At 46.4% G+C, this 16,935-nt stretch overlaps 1 protein-coding gene across 1 annotated transcript in view; it reads left to right on the plus strand.

The window, feature by feature from the left end:
- The first annotated feature begins 440 nt into the window (after window positions 1-440).
- The window catches only part of ITIH2 (inter-alpha-trypsin inhibitor heavy chain 2), a 37,057-nt gene continuing 20,562 nt past the window's right edge, over window positions 441-16,935 (plus strand). Inside the window, exons 1-9 of the mRNA XM_059183768.1 lie at window positions 441-644; window positions 1,991-2,065; window positions 3,634-3,666; window positions 5,504-5,673; window positions 8,290-8,394; window positions 9,121-9,283; window positions 13,809-13,916; window positions 14,543-14,671; window positions 16,060-16,176. Coding sequence (XP_059039751.1) covers window positions 561-644; window positions 1,991-2,065; window positions 3,634-3,666; window positions 5,504-5,673; window positions 8,290-8,394; window positions 9,121-9,283; window positions 13,809-13,916; window positions 14,543-14,671; window positions 16,060-16,176 — 984 coding nt within the window. The 5' untranslated portion in view covers window positions 441-560. The remainder of the gene's footprint in view (window positions 645-1,990; window positions 2,066-3,633; window positions 3,667-5,503; window positions 5,674-8,289; window positions 8,395-9,120; window positions 9,284-13,808; window positions 13,917-14,542; window positions 14,672-16,059; window positions 16,177-16,935) is intronic.

The following is a 16,935-nucleotide window of genomic DNA, read 5'->3' on the forward strand; positions in this document are numbered from 1 at the left end:
TTCCTGTCCTGCCCAGCTGCCTGCCCAGTTCTCTAGGGCAGTAGCTGCTTAGTTATCAAAGAGGAGGGGAAACACCAGCTTTGCTCAGAACACCACGGAGTTTCTTTTTCCCCTTTCGCTAAACCTCTCCTGCTTTCATCGAAACAGAAGGATTTCGTTTCCAGAAACTTTGCACGTTGGCCCTTGTCTCTCTGACTCTGTTTCCCTGTCTAGTTTCCCACTTGGGTCCGATCTTCGGGTCGCTCTGACTCTGAGAGGAGCAGAAATCAGCAAAAACCAAAGGAAGCACATCCATCTGACCCTGACTTGTTCTCACAGCCCAGGGCCCACCTCTGGCTTGGCTGTTTGGATAACCTCCGGGTGGCGGATCCACCCCCACAGCTCAAGTTTGAACTCCAGAACAAATATTTGTCCTGTTTTTGAACAAAGTCTGAGGGCTTTCTTCTTTTTTTCTTCTTTTAAAACACGAACCCTTCTGCTGTTCCTTTGAACCGGGTTCAGCGAGGAGCGGAGTTCTGCCGGGACCCCGCACGGGGAGCTTGGCAAAGCCACTGGGCAAAATGAATCGACTCATGTGCTTTCTCTTCTGCGTCTTTGTTTCTGGAACACAGGGCTTCGAGATCCCCACCAGTGGACTTCCAGAAGTAAGTACTCCCGGAAAACTTGCTGTGGGCCTCTACACAGGCTCAGCGGATAGCCTGTGGCTATTGCTGTTCGAGGACCTTGTACTGTGGGGAAAGGAAATTTATGGTAAAATTCACTCAAGCAGGAGTGTTCACTGTTCTAATTACTGCAACATGTATTTACCATTTAAAGCATTAATGGGTTTTGCATGAGAATTCAGTCAGATTCTATGGACTGGCCCGCAGTGCGACATTTCTGGAACACAGCTGCCTACTCCTTACCTAAACAATGGGGATAATTGATCAAACCCAAGGGGGGGTTAGGGGAATTAAATGATGTATGTAAACTGCCCAGCACAATGCAAGCACTAGAAAGCACTTAATGATTATTAGCTGTGACAAGGATGACACATTGTTATCACTCTTGCGCGAAGAGTCTAAGAAAAGTCGTTATCAAAGCACCATTGTCTTTCCTACCTACGTGAGTTAAGTCCTGTCATCAGGACACTTTCAAGATTGCTGTTAAGGAGGAGAGATGGTCAGTGGGCTGGCACGGTGCAGGGATTCTTTCCAGGGAGCCCAAGGTTTACACTTAGGGCCCGCGGCCATCCCCCACATAAGGAAAGTCTTGGACGGACTTCTTTTGGAAGTCATGCCAAAGCTATTTCGATGCCAGAAAAAGAACGTGTGTTATGGGAACATCCTAGGAAGTGCAGAGACTTTGTAATCTTTGCAGAGTGGCTTACCCACTGAAATGCCAAAGAACAGGATGGCATATTTGCAGGAAAGGAAAAAACAAAATCACTCGGTCTGCTTAGACATGATCTTATTTTCCAACACCTTAAGAATCGCCAGAGTGTATTGGAAATCTCACCGGCGGAATGGGGGATCGAAGCCAAGACACCCAAACGTGTTTGTGCTTTTTCAGTCACTTCTTACTGGTATTCCTTTCCCAGCAGCATTTTTTCTACAACACTTTTAACTGGAGGAGACCTATGGACACATTTATCTTGCTCTTGCTGATGCCGAGGTCTATCCAGTAGACCAGTCTACCAGACACCCTACTGATCCCTGTGTTACTGTGACCCCGGCCTCTGAGTCCCGTCATCTTCCAGCAAACTAAGAAGTGCATTCCTTCATCCAACAAATTTGAAGAGACTACCTTCCATGCACTCACCTCTGAGACATAGCTAGCAAATATAAATACATTAAAGAAGTCACTGTATTTAAAAAAAAAGGATTTCCCAAAGGTATAGGAAACAAGATAGAAAAACAGAGTGAATGCCCTTATGCCTGTCCCTACCCGCCTCCTTCCCTCTAGATCTTTTTTGTTAGTAGAAATTTTAAAACCTACTTTCTTTTTTAAGTTTGCAGAATACGAAGATCTTGTGGAACTGGCCCCAGGCAAGTTTCAGTTTGTGCCAGAGAACCGGAGGCATCAGGTACAACAAGCCTTAGTCCCCAAGGGGGAAATAAAAGAAAGAGATCGTGAAAGAGATCATGAGGAGGGGAAGGATTAAGATGCTTTCTGCTAGATTTTCTTGGAGCTTCTTCTTCTTTTTTTTTTTTAATCAGAATGGGTCACCTTAGTTCCTTAAAGGATGGATGGCTATGTGTTTTCTTCAAATTCTCTGATGGTGGGATGAGTTCACTGTCTTATCAGGAAGGATTTCCTCTTCGGCGGGCATTGCTGCTCTCAGTGGTGGCAGATGCTGCCCACTGAGCCCACATCCTCCTCCCGACACCCCCCCCACCCCGACAGTCACTGCTGCCCTGGGGAGAGGCTCAGAGAGCAGAGAGACGGGCCAGGTTCCAGGCTGCGTCCTGAAGTCATTCCACAGCAGGGATGCAGCCTCTAATTCTTGGGGGCCAGTTCTCCAGGAGGCCAGGAAGGGTGTGGCTTCTCCCCCCATGGAGCCCACGTGCTGAGAAAGGGGGTGTTTATGGAAGCAACACTAAGCCGACCAATGACTTCTTTTGTTTGGGTGAGAATTTTGGACTTTCTGAAAGTCCTGGTTTCTTGTAGACCAATAATACAAAAACCCAATGGGCAGGCTCTCGTGTCATCTAGTCATAAGAGAGAAAGCTTCATCATTGTGAATTACTTTCAAAAAGTTCAAAAGAAGTCAACTGTTGACCTCACGAGGTCACATAAGACTCCCTAAAACCTCAATTCACTCCAAGTCAGGTCAGGCTAGCTAGCCTCGTATCCAGCACCTGACTTACTCTGGTAAAGTCCCACAGACGTTTGATGTTCACCCACTTGGAAACCCAACTCAGCCTTCCATGCCTAGAGGACAGTCCTTTGCGTGGATAATTCCCTAGCAGAGCAGTGAAAGTGCAGGATTTTCCACACGCCTGCCCTGTGCCAGTGCAGGGCCACCCCAAAGAGAAAATGCCTCGAAATCCCTACCCTCATGTAACCCAATCGAATGGAGGAGACAGACGGGCTTCCCCGCTGTCTTGCTTGGAAGGAAGAGCTTAGCTGCCGTGAAAAGTTAATAAGAGAAGCTTCCTTAGTTTGGGGGTGGGTGTAAGAGAGCTTGACAGAGAAAATCCCCCTAAACTAAGATCTGAAGGATGACTGCTGGGGTGAGGGAACGAATGTACTATGGACCTTGGAAATGGCAGGTCCAGAGTCCTGTGGTAGCCTGGGGCATCCCGATTATTATTCAGCTAAATAAGAAAATCAGTCAAACCTGAGAAAGGGGAGATAGGCCACTCAGCATGCGTTCCGTTGAATATTTTCATTTAAAAGTACATGTTCCAGTATTATATCAAAGAATGGTGTGCTCGCAAAGTGGCTGAAAAACATATTCAAAGAAACACACCAGTGGGAAAATAGTTTTCAAGAATATTTGGCATTTATGTCTCAGCTCCAGTGAATGAATTGTAGCTCAGTGTTGAAGGGGGAAAAAAATTTTTTTTGGACTGAGAGTAAGCAGTTTTTGTCCCCTGGGTAATAAGTAATACACTTTTGAAAAAATGATTGTCTACCTTCCTTCCACAGAGAAGTGTTTCCGGAGAAGCGGGAGAAACGCTGGTGAGTTTACTTTGGTTTTGTTAAAAATTGATGACCGAATGATTTTCCTGTTACCTATTCTCAGGAGATCAATACGGCTGCCTCTTTGTCTCTAGCCCTGAGAGCATTTACCTGACTTTCGAAACACCCTCTTGCCCAATTCTGTTTGGAAGTGTGGCTAAGATTCAGCATGAAAGAGTAGATGGTATATACTTAGGAGAGATGTCACCAGGAACTGAAAAATGTCCTTTCTTTCTATCCTCTCAAGTTTTGCCGAAAAACCTAGGTTTCACCCAAGGGTACATATTCATTCCAATATAGCTATTTTAATTTGGAATATGACACCCAGAGGATTTGGGGGGAGGGGTAGACAGGGTGGGAAAGGAGTTTCTGAACATGAAACAGTCCAATTCCCTGAGATGTTCAAAGAAGTCCTCCCTGCATGAAGAAAACACAAAAGAAAGTGCTTTCCTTTGGCTTCCTGCTCTCAATAGAAACCGCGAGAAGCACGCATTTAAGGGGTAGGAAGGCCAAGTAACTCAGCCTGGACTTTGGTCTTAGTCTGAGGTGAGCTGGCTGTTACGGGGTTGAAAGGCTTGCGCTTGGCTGACAGAGTTTTGGGGATGACGCCTAGTATTGAAATAAGCAAATCCTTTTGGAGAAGAAAGCAAGACCCGATGGGTCACCTCTGCCATCGCCCGGAAGGACGCTGGGGTGCTCAGGCGTCCCCGGAAAGATGAGCGCTTCTGGTACCTCGCCTCGCAGCGCAGTGAGGGCCTGCAGGTGGTTGGGCCAGAGCTGCCTTAAATCGGGACAGAAAGATTCGCAAAGGAGGGCCCGAGAGCTGGACCAGTCACGGCATCGACAAGATACTTTCCCTTCATGTTCCAGTTTTTGCGCCCTCCCGTCAGTGTGTCCGACTGTGTTCTAACTGGGGGACGGAGAAGAGAATGGGGAGGAGATGGCACCATAACAGGTGCGCCTGGGTGGCCCGGTCGGTTCAGTGTCCGCCTTCGGCTCAGGTCATGATCCCGGGGTCCTGGGATCCGCCCCTGCGTTGGGCTCCCTGCTCAGCAGGGGGCCTACATCTCCCTCTCCCTCTGTGGCTCCCTTGCTTATGCCCTGTCTCTCTCATTCTATCAAATAAATAAATAAAATTATTTTTTTTAAAAAAAAAAAAGGTGGAGGGAGGAAGAGAGCAATATGGGGTCGACATGCGTCTTTCCACCCCGCTGTACCCTGGGCTTGGCCCCTCTGGAGACGCAGCCAAGGTCCCCTAAAACCCTGCTATACTTATCCTTCCTTCTGGCTTAGGGTCCTGCCTTTGAAGTTATTTCCTGAACTTTCTCAATCCAATCTTGTGTCCCACAACCATTTCCTACTGGTATTTGCATGTTAGACTCAGAGCTGAAGGGCATCTCAAGCTACTTCAAAACAAAGGCAGGCTTCTGCCTGGGAGGGAGGGTTCCAAGTTAGGAGAATGTTGTTTTTGTGTGTGTGTGTGTTTAAGATTTTATTTATTTATCAGAGAGAGAGGGTGGGGGAGAGAGCGAGCGCAGGCAGACAGAGTGGCAGGCAGAGGCAGAGGGAGAAGCAGGCTCCCTGCCGAGCAAGGAGCCCGATGTGGGACTCGATCCCAGGACGCTGGGATCATGACCTGAGCCGAAGGCAGCTGCTTAACCCACTGAGCCACCCAGGCGTCCCCCAAGTTAGGAGAATGTTTAATACTATCCGAGTTATATGCTCGCCAGTGCCTGAGAATTATTCATAATAAGATGTAATGCTCTCATAACAAAATATGTGGTGGAATTATGGGTAATTTTGCTCTGAGACCCCTGTGCTTTCTTGCCAATTACAGGAAGAGGCTGATCAAGTGACTCTTTATAGCTATAAAGTGCAGTCCACTATTACTTCTCGTATGGCCAGCACCGTCATCCAGACCAAAGTGGTGAACAACTCCCCAGAGCCTCAGAACGCGGTGTTTGACGTTCAGATTCCCAAAGGGGCCTTCATCTCCAACTTTTCCATGTGAGTAACCCCTATGTAGACTAGAAACTGGGTATGCTCTACTCATAGACTCCAACCCCCTCACAGTTCGAAGGTTCCTTAATGGCCAACTGCTCCACTGGTTCTCAGAGCTGTGGACTCACTGGAGGTCAAGAATCGTCATGGGCTGGATCCCCATGATTTGTGTCTGTTCAAAATATCAGAATTTGGGAATGATTTGCTTCTGGTGTCTAATAAATTATAGCAACCAAGCTGCCTCTCTGGTAACAACACTTACTTGCGGGGGGCGGGGAGAAATACATGAATTTGTCGTGGCTTATGGGAAACCATATAGGGAGTGCAGAGCTGTTCCGTGTCACCTGTCATATGCTTCTCTATGGGGAAAAAAAAAAAAAAAAACATGAGAATCACTGATTAAATCCAATCATCTGTCCAGTGATTGAATTCCTCTGTTACACCGAGGACAAGTGCCTTATCCAGGCTTGACTTGAATATCTCCTTAATGATGAACTCACTCCTTTCCAGAGAAATCCACTCAATGATTGACAGGTCTGTTAGAATTGTTTCTCATACTTCACTGAAATCTGTTCCGTTTCTACCCAGTGACTCTGGTTCCACTCACAAAAAAAAAAATTTTTTTTCTAATTCTCTGCAAAATACATACTGAAGTATTCAAGCATGAAATGGTATGCTGTCTGAGATTGGCTTCAGAATAATCAAGAAGGAGAAGACGGGGTAGAGAGGAAATGAGACAGGCTGAGTACTCATAATGGTGTGGTTCGGGCATGGCTTCATGGAGGTTTCTTCTATTATTCTATTTTTTTGTCTGAAGATTTCCATAATTAAAAATATTTTTCAGCCACTCCAGTGCTTTTTAAAAAGTGAGGCCACTTATCTTGTCCCGCTCGGTGGCTTTATGCATCAAAGCTAAACACCCTATGTTCTTCCAAATATTTGGATGGCTTTCTACCCCCGACCATTTACACAGCCATCACCAGAGTGTGCTCTGTCTGGCCGTGTCCTGTCCATGTCACCTAGAACAGAGCACAAGGCTCTGCATATAGCCTGGCTATTTTTTTTTTTTTTTTTTTTTTTTTTTACTAAGACATTCGATTGAGTTACTTCTCATCTGTTTTGGTCTTTCATCCACCAAGGTAACCAGCGATAACTGTGAATAGATTCTAAAAACGTCTTCCTCTGAAAACTACAGAACACATTAACTATATTTTCTAAACAAAACCAAGTAGGTGGGAAAAGGGCATTAGGTGACTTTGAGTTGGTATCCTTTAATTGGCTTAGAAATTTGTTTTTTAAAAAAAATTTTAGGCAGTCTGTTCTAAAAAAGAAAATGTAGAAAGAAGAGATTCTATGTAGTGGCATTAGATGACACTGTGTCTGAAAAAGTATATTTAGAACTGTTATAATGCATTTTAATTTTGAAGCCACATAATCAGAATTTATTCTAGATGCTGCTTCTTCCTGCTTTCCTTTATTCTTTTCTTCTTCTCCATCTTATGTCATAGAAGGTTTGAGGTGACATAAGATAGAATTACAACAGGTATATTTACGTTGGTCTCCCTTAACTCTGGGCTGAATTGATAAGACCAGAGAAGGTAGCCAACTTGATCATCGCAATTTCCTATGAATGGCACAACATATTTCTTCTATTCAAAATATTTCTTCTGCTCTTTTGTTTATCAAGATTCCAAATATTCTCCCATTGAAGACAATTTCCTTTTATTTCAAAGACTCCTTGGTCTTTGCACCTGAGTATGGGTGATGGGAATAGTACGGACCTAGACATGTGGGGTCTACTTCTAGCTCCATCTCTGACCAACTGTGTGACCTTGAGCAAGTCACCATCTCCTAGCGCTGACTTCTCATCAAAAGAGGTGGCCTTCAAGTGAGCCTCACCAGGCATAGCTCTGGCACTTGGGACAGGAAATTAGCCCCCGCACTGCAGAACGTCTAGCATTCTTCACATGGTGAGAGATCCTGTCCATTTGAAGGCCATGGGGTCCATTTTACTTCTGAAATTCTGTAATTTGATGGCTCTGGCCCATCATTACTTAGATGACCATCACTTAAAATCAGGTAGGTAGAGTGGAGTTGCAAAGGGAAGTCAGAGGTCCCTAAGGGAGATGTTAGAGGATAAACACAAATTTGCAGAGGGATCCCCAGCACCTCCTTCCGTCTTCCCTCATTCTTTTCCACCCTTGCTGGAGAGTATGAGCCCCCGGGCTATTAGAATCATCTCCTAAAAAACGTGAGCTAGATAACTGGTGATTTATCTGTCACCTCTCCTCGCCATATTTGTCATTCACGAGGGTTACCCAAAAAGAACAACGCTTAATCTGAAGGCTAAAACTCAAAAATGAGGAACAATTTTAAACACAATCAACAGAGCCTGAGGGGGAAGCTTGTAGGACGGGTGCCTGTCTCTCAAAGGATACTCTCAGATAGAGGGGATCCAGACGAGGAGGTGGGCAGATGTCCCTCTTCTCATTTCTTCTAGGTTCACAATGATAGTTACCAGCATTCACTAAACCCACCTGGTTGGGTTGTTTGTTCGTTTGTTGGTTGAAACTACTGCTTGGGAAAATCCAACAACTCAGGGGCCTCCTGTCATTTGTTTAGGACTGTGGACGGCACGACATTCACTAGTTCCATTAAGGAGAAGACTGTGGGTCGCGCGCTCTACGCCCAGGCCAGAGCCAAAGGCAAGACGGCCGGGCTGGTGAGGTAAGGGTTGAGCGAGCGCGGGTCAAAGTCTCAGCCACTAGCTGCGCCCGTGCAATTCCCAATCCCAAAACAGCCTCGTTTGATAATCTGCCATTTCCTCTTTGAAACCAAACACCTCAAGCGATGATCACAGTGAACCTTATAAACAGGGGCTTACACTGGAAATACATATTCCACTTGATGGGATCTTAAATTGCTCCTTCCTGAAGAGAGTCAAAGATGCAAAGAATCTATAGGTTGAGCCTTCAATGCAGCGGAGGAAATGAGGGCTGTCCCTGGAATGATCAGTTTGGGTTAGAGCCCCGCCCCCACGCCTAGGTGGCCAAATTGTCTTGAGCCAGTTACTAGTAATCTCGTAGCCTCATTTGTTATCGTCTGGAAAACGAGCGTGTTGCTATCCATTCTGCAGAGCTGTTGTGTCAGAAATGACATGTGTCAAGGTCCCGGTGTGGAATAGGGATCCGTCCCTGGTAGCTTCTTGCAGACAACACTCAGGTCTCTAAGACGCTCTGGAGGAAAAAGATCAGGCAGGACAGGACACCCAACTGTTGGTAGAATTAAGGTTCCCTAGAAGTTTCAGTGATCTTGATCGTACCTCCTCTTCATTTTTGTAAACCCCTGAGCAGCCCCGATGGCCCACAAAAGCCTGGGTGCCCTCTGCATGGATGCGGGGTCTTGCCCTCCGTCGTGCACGTGCTGACTCATGCTGGGGGGTTAAACCTCTAGGAGCAGGGCTCTGGATATGGAAAACTTCAAAACCGAAGTAAACGTCCCCCCTGGAGCGAAGGTGCAATTTGAACTTCACTACCAGGAAGTGAAGTGGAGGAGGCTGGGATCCTATGAACACAGGCTCCACCTGCAGCCGGGGCGGCTGGCCAGACACTTGGAGGTGAGCCGGGACTCGCAGGGCGCGCAGTCACCCCATCCACTGTTGGCTCCCGGCCCCGATTTACACCTGCTGCTGCTCTCCGCTCTTTGTGGCGTCAGGAGCGTGCAAGCCAGCAACACGGTGATGGGTTTGGAGTCCACCAGGACGCCTCCTGACCGACTCCAATGCGGGCTCAGCTCCTGATTTCCTAGCTTTGCTGTCACAGCTGATTACAGCCTGGGTGGCTTAAGACAATGGAAATTCATTTTCTCACAGTTTTGGAGGACCAAAGTCTGAAATCCAAGTGTTAGCAGGGTCTTACTTGTGAAGGCTCAGGAGAGAATCTGTTCCTCGCTTCTCCTGGTATCTAGCCGCCACTGGCTCTCCTTGACCCATGGTCTCCTAGCTACGGCACTGCAGTCTTGGCCTCAGTGGCCACACCATGTTCCCAATCTGCCTCTCCATCTGACAGATAGGAAGGTGAGACCCCCAAGCAGGGGCTACTCTAGGGGATAATTGATCATGGTGACATTTTCATTCCAATTTGAAAAGGCGCTTATCAGACCGATGGAACCCACCTTCTATCCCATGACCTCTGTGTGGCATCAGCTCGCTCTCAGGGTACATGCCCCTGTGTAATTCTTCAGTGCCCCTGCTGGCACATCTGGAGCGTTGGTGAAAATTAGGAAAAGATGCCCTTGTCCTGACAAATGCAGCCCTGTGTCACGACCCATGACTTGGCGGTGGGTTACGGGCCGGATCTCAGTGCCCTCTTGCAGCTCTGGATGGAGGCTCTGCACAGCTCAACATGGCTGTGTTTCTGGGAGTGTTGATGAATGTGTGCCGTTCTCTTACCCAATTCTTTTTTATTTTTTAAGAATTTATTCATTTATTTGAGACAGAGTTAGCAAGAGAAAGTATAAGTGGAGGTGGGGAGAGAAGGAGAAGCAGACTCCCCACTAAGCAGGGAGCCCGATGCAGGACTCAGACCCAGGGGTCTGGGATCATGACCTGAGCCGAAGGCAGACGCTTAACTGACTGAGCCACCCAGGCGCCCCTCTCTTGCTCAATTCCATGAATCCCATGGTAAATAGATGTGATTGGCATCTTGCCTACAATGATGCAAGTGCTGAGGTTGTTAGTAATAGGATTTAGCTGCTGAGTTAATAATATGAGAATATTTCTAGAATATTTCTAGAATATTTCTAGAATAGTATCTAGAATATAGGTCATTCATTCCTCCCTACAAGTTATAAAGTAGATCTTACTAGCCCTGACTTATATGTAAATAACCTGCTGATGGACACAGAGCTAAGAAACAATTAAGATTTGAGACTAGGCTGTATGCTATTAGTCCAAGAATTTGAGTTTGAGTCCATGAAGATAATTATTTTTTAATTGTTTTTTTCTAATTTTTTATTTTTATATTAACATATAATGTATGATTAGCCCTGGGGGTACAGGTCTGTGAATTGCCAGGTTTACACACTTCACAGCACTCACCATAGCACATGCTCTCCCCAGTGTCCATCACCCAACCACCCTCTCCCTACCCCCACCCCCCCAGCAACTCTCAGTTTGTTTTGTGAGACTAAGAGTCTCTTATGGTTTGTCTCCCTTCCAATCCCATATTGTTTCATTTATTCCTTTCCTACCCCCCAAACCCCCCACATTGCCTTTCAGCTTCCTCATAACAGGGAGATCATATGATAATTATCTTTCTCTGATTGACTTATTCCGCTAAGCATAATACCCTCTAGTTCCATCCATGTTGTCACAGATGGCAAGATTTCATTTCTTTTGAAGGCTGCATAGTATTCCATTGTATATATATACCACATCTTCTTTATCCATTCATCTGTTGATGGACATCTAGGTTCTTTCCATAGTTTGGCTATTGTAGACATTGATGCTATAAACATTTGGGTGCATGTGCCCCTTTGGATCACTACATCCGTATCTTTAGGGTAAATACCCAGTAGTGCAATTGCTGGGTCATAGGGTGGCTCTATTTTCAACTTTTTGAGGAACCTCCATGCTGTTTTCCAGAGTGGTTGCACCAGCTTACATTCCCACCAACAGTGTAGGAGGGTTCCCCTTTTCCCACATCCTCGCCAGGAGAAGATAATTATTTTTAACACACATGCTACATAGCACATAAATCTTTCTTATATTTCTGAAATTTTTGTTCATCCTTAAATTTCCCATGCTCTTAGGAATTCATTGTTTTTATTTTTTTTTAAGATTTTTTAAAAATTTATTTGACAGAGAGAGACATAGCGAGAGCGGGAACACAAGACAAGCAGGGGGAGTGAGAGTGAGAAGCAGGCTCCCCACTGAGCAGAGAGCCTGATGTGGGGCTTGATCCCAGGACCCTGAGATCATGACCTGAGCCGGAGGCAGATGTTTAATGACTGAGCCACCCAAGCACCCCAGGAATTCCTTGTTTTTAAAAGAAGACAGAGTCTTCATTTATTAGCAAGAATGTTGGACAAAGTGGCAAGTTTCCCAAGTTCCAGTCCAGAATTAACACTCACAGCTGTGGGCTCTGGGTGAACCTGTTTCCTGGCCTTCAGTGTCTCATCTGTGAAAGAAGGTTGGACTGGGTGATTCCTAAGGTACTTCCCAGCCCTAACGTCTATGAAATATATTTCTAAAGAGATTTGATCTTATCCAGAGATAAGGGGAAATCAGAATATTAGACCTTGTCCTTGTGTTTATTCCACAAAAGCTTTTTAATCACCATCAGAAGGGCCACCCAACTGGAAATACATTTCCCTTACAGGAATCACAGAGAACATTTCTCTTAACCCCCACCGTTACCTTCTTGATGTATCAAATCTTGGAAAAATATTTTATTCCAACTCCCAAAGCTGGTTTCTTGCAGAAACGCCAACAAATATGGCAAGTGACCCAAGGCCTCCATGGATTGTTCCCAACCAGTCAATGAACCAGCTATGGGACCTTGTGTACACATCCCCAAAGCATAGTGTTTTACCAGATTTGGGGGCCATGTCTGCATCAAATTGAGCTCAGGACTGCTAATAGCTTCTGTGACACTAGGGAAAAGGTCCTCTTTTCATTTTTATGCTCTTAAGGAGAGACTGAACTTTGTCCTGAGTAGCCTACTTGTTTGTAGGTAGAACCTTATGGAAGAATGAATACAGTGTACCCAGTTTGCTGCAACTCCCTGGCTTTTCTCCCTTTCCCCCAGGAGCTACTCAATCAACTACCCAAAATGCCTGGGTCAGACTGTCCTGGGATATCTAATCTACCTGCTTCTCTGTAGATTTAGTTCTTACCAAGATGGAGAACCTGGAGCTAATGGGAATCTTGGAGGCAAATTAAGCTCACATCTTATTCTGGAATTTGTAATAACCAAGAAAGAAAGTGTTAGCTCTGCTTAGACAAATGTCCATGATTTTATGAAAGCAGATTGAAAAAAAAAAAAAAATGGAAGGACACCTGGGTGGCTCAGTTGGTTAAGCATCCGATTCTTGATCTCAGCCCAGGACTTGAACTCAGAGTCGTGAGTTCAAGCCCTGTGCTGGACTCCATGCTGGACATGGAGCCTACTTTAAAAAAATAAAAATCAGAGAAAAATTTGGTGTGATTCCAAAGCCAGGGACTTCCAAAGGAGAGAGAACTCATCAGTGTTATAAATAATCCTAAATGAGGAAGAGGTAGTAAGGAAACCAGTGTGCACAGGGCTCCATCTGATGGCCCCACATTTAAGTGGGTGTGTGCCAAAGCTGGGAAATCTCATGAAAAAACAAGTATGATATTGTGGGCTGGAACTAGAGGATAGTGTGGCAAAGTCAACTGAAAAGACAGAGCATAAGCTATTGAAAGTCAGGAAGCAGGGTAGAAAGTATGAGGAGCTTGGGCCCTGGGTTTGAAGCCTGGATCAGCCACTTCCAAGCCAGGTTACTCTGAGTCTGTTTCCTCAGCCATAAAATAAGCAATAGCAAATAAAACAGATAATAAGAGCATCAGTAAGAGTTAAATGAGTTTGTACATGTGAAGTGCTTATCAGAGAACTTAGAGTCCATAGAGAGAAACGAAAGCCATGACTATGGTTTCTCCAAGGTTCACCCAAAGGGATTTATTTCCTCCTGCTTTGCTCTGTTCAATGCACATAGACAGAAAAGGAAGGAAAAGGCCCTGGTCCTTGGTGGACAGACCCAGAGACTAAGGGTAGAATCATTTCACAGTGGCTTTCCTTCTTTTGTTTCCTTTGACAACATGAATATTCTTATAAACAACAATGATAGAATAAGATAAAGATGGCAAATGAAACCCAGAGGAATGAAGCAAGAGAAGGGGAGCCCTGGGTTGCCCAAGGGGTCTTCAGCCCCTGTGGATGGATGAATGAGACCCCATGGCAGTTCAGGAAGGTGCAGAGGTGATCAGGGAACCGTGCTGGGTCACCTCTGGGAAAGCCTGGAGATGAGAACCACAGAGGATATAGTCATGGTACTTTGTGCTCACAAAAAGCCTTGAAAGATATCTTGATGTTTTGAGTAATTTTCTCTCCCATCTCTAGGTAGATGTGTGGGTTATTGAACCTCAGGGAATAAAATTTCTCCATGTTCCTGACACGTTTGATGGCCATTTCGATGGTGTTCCAGTCATATCTAAAGGACGCCAGAAGGTATCGTAAGTGTTGCATGTTGCTAGGACTCTTAAGTGGTCACTAGCTCCGGGGCTCTTTGCTTGTCCTGGGCTCTGGGGAACAAAAAAAAGCAGTCAGGTGGTGAACTTTGTGAAGGAACAGAGATCCTTGAGCAAAATCTATCATTTCCTTGCATTTGGACCAGTGACTGTCCCTTTTGGGCCCCCATTCCCCTCAAGTCATTTGCTTGACTATTGTTAAAAGACAGTTTCCACACAACATGTGGCGGATTTTCATGAGTCCCAGCAAGAGATGTTCAGCTTAATTCTCTTTGCTTCCTGACCAATGATAATCAGCAGCAGAAGGGTCAAACTCCTCTAGGAGCCCTTTCACAAATTCTTGCACTGGTTGCCATCTCTCTCATGGGGGAAGGAAGAAGTTCTTTGAGTGTCTTAAGAAGTTCTCCGATCTGGGCAGCAGCACCCCTTCACATGCCTGACCATTGTCCCTTGCATTGGGAATGGGACTTCTGGTGCTGCCTGGGTGCGGGCTGACCATCAAGCCACGGGCAAGACCTCTCCACCTGTGTGCACAGGAAGTTGTCAGCCCCCCGTCTCGGGAGGGAGAGTGCGGAGACTGGGCTCTGATGTCCCTGTTCTTTCCAGGCACATGTGTCCTTCAAGCCCTCTGTGGCACAGCAAAGAAAATGCCCCAGCTGCCCTGAGACTGCGGTGGACGGAGAGCTGGTGGTGATGTATGACGTGAACAGAGAAGAGAAAGCCGGGGAACTCGAGGTGGGTGAAAACAATCTTGAGGAGAATCGCCATGCTGAGGCCAGACAAAGGGTTCTTGTGGAACAAACTCCCTGGCTTTGGGGTGGCTCCGAGCTGCCGAGGTGGTTACAGAGAAGGGACTAAAATCCCACTTCCCTAAGTGTTACTAAGCCTCATCCTCCCGTGCCAAGAAAACCAAATGGAGGGTCACTGAGAGTTCCATGTCCTTGTCCCAGAAGGGTACTTCTAGGCCTTATATGAAGTACAGTAAGAACATCACAAAATGGGAGTTTGGGGTAACCTATGTGGGCCCTTCGCTGTTAAATTGTCAAAGAAAGTAGAGAGGTTATGGGCCTGGGTGGACGGAACAAGCAAGAGAAAGATCTGGGCTGGTGGCAAATGCCAGGGCCAGCGTTCACTGTGAGATTTCTTGTTTCTGTCCCCCTCTTGGCGTGTCTTAGGTGTATGTCTGTGTTTCCCTTGTGCTGAGGTAAGAGCCCTTGGAGGGTATCCGAAAGTCCGTGCTTCTGTCCAGGACAGGGGGGTAGAGAAGTGTCCACAGCCACACATTCACTGGGTGGGCATTGTACTGTCCTGCAAGAAGTGACCAAAGGACAGCGGAAAGAGAATGAGGGGAGCCAGGCGTTAGAGTCTAGAGCAGAAGCAAAGACGGCGATCCCGAATCTAGCCGGAGCGGCCCTGTAATAGCTTCGAGAACTATCTAAACTTTCTAGAGGGCTGATAAAGGTCCTTCGTGATCTGTCCTGCTAACTCTCCACTCTAATTCCTTGAATTCTTGAATTCTATAGCCCTTGTTGCCCTGAACCACTTACAGAACCCCTAGTGTGCCATATTTTCTCACCCTGGTCTGGAACACCCACTCCTACCTGCACCTGCCAACTCTGCCCCAGGCCCACGCTGGCAGACCAACTCCAAACTCACGCACAAGCCCAGTGTACATTCCGTTTCCGAGGGAAGGAGTCCCCCATCCGAGCCAGATACACGTGCACTGGGCCTTCTCAGTGTCCTTTGTTTTTCGTGATCACAACATGTAACAACCTGCTGCGGTCTCTTTACTCATCTGGATCCTGGGTGGGCCTGTGAACACTGGGAGGGCAGAAACTCTGCCTGATTGGCTGTTGGCTAGCAGGGTGCCTAGAAGACAGGCTCTCCATGGAGACTGGGTTGATGGATGGGAGCAAAGAGAAATGCCTGAGGAGTGCAACTACCCAGAAGGCTTGGCTTCCTAGGAGAGGGGTCGGAGAAAGCAGGAAGGATGAGAGATGTAGATGGACACTGAGCTTCCCTTTAGGACCAGCGGGTCTCCTGCTCCCTGCGGCTTGTCTTTTCTCTCCTAGTCCCTAGAGCCCCATCTTCCTGCATGCTAAACCGTGTGTTCTGTTTTCCAGGTATTTAATGGATATTTTGTCCACTTCTTTGCTCCGGAAAACCTGGACCCAATTCCCAAAAACATCCTCTTTGTCATTGATGTCAGTGGCTCGATGTGGGGAATAAAAATGAAACAAGTAAGTACCTCCTTGTTGGTAGGTAGGGGTGCTCAGGGCTCCCCACCATCTTTGATCCCCTCCGAACATAGCAGACATTCAGCATGCCTTCCCCCAGGCCTCATCGAGGTCAGCTCGGGCTGACTCATCGCCCTGAAAAATGTCATCTCCCTTCCTTCTCCCTGGGATCACTCTTCTGCTTCATAGTCTTATTCTTCCATCTGTTTTACTTTACCCCCTTGCACTGTGCATGAGCAACTTTGAAATCTCTTCCGATTACACCACAGTTCCTTGAGGGTGGCCATCCCATCTCATGTCTTCCAGGTTGGATTTCAATAGAGGCTAATCCAGGATTAAATGGTGTAGGTGTCTTTCTACAGAACAAATGAAGACATTCCTTATTTTATCCATCAACCCATCCATCCAACCAATTTGAACAATGAACTAACCAATCAACCATCTATCCATCCATTCATTCATTGACTAATCATTGCTGACCACCCAAGTGTTCATCATGTTCTAGGGTCTAAAAGAAGGACAAGACATTAAACTACAATGCCAGGTTCCCCAACAGTGGCACTGCTGACGTTTGGGACTAGAAGATTCTTTGTTGTAGGGGCTGATCTGTGTGTGGTGGGACGTTCAGCAGCATTCCCAGCCTTGACCTACTGGCTGCCTCTAGCACACACCTCGTTAGTCATGACGATCAAAAATGACTTCAGATATTACCAGATGTCCCCTGGGGGTAGAGTTGCCCTCCCTTGAGAATCTCTGCTCTAA

The sequence above is a fragment of the Mustela lutreola genome, chromosome 8 (genome assembly GCF_030435805.1).
Source record: "Mustela lutreola isolate mMusLut2 chromosome 8, mMusLut2.pri, whole genome shotgun sequence".
NCBI lineage: Eukaryota > Metazoa > Chordata > Mammalia > Carnivora > Mustelidae > Mustela > Mustela lutreola.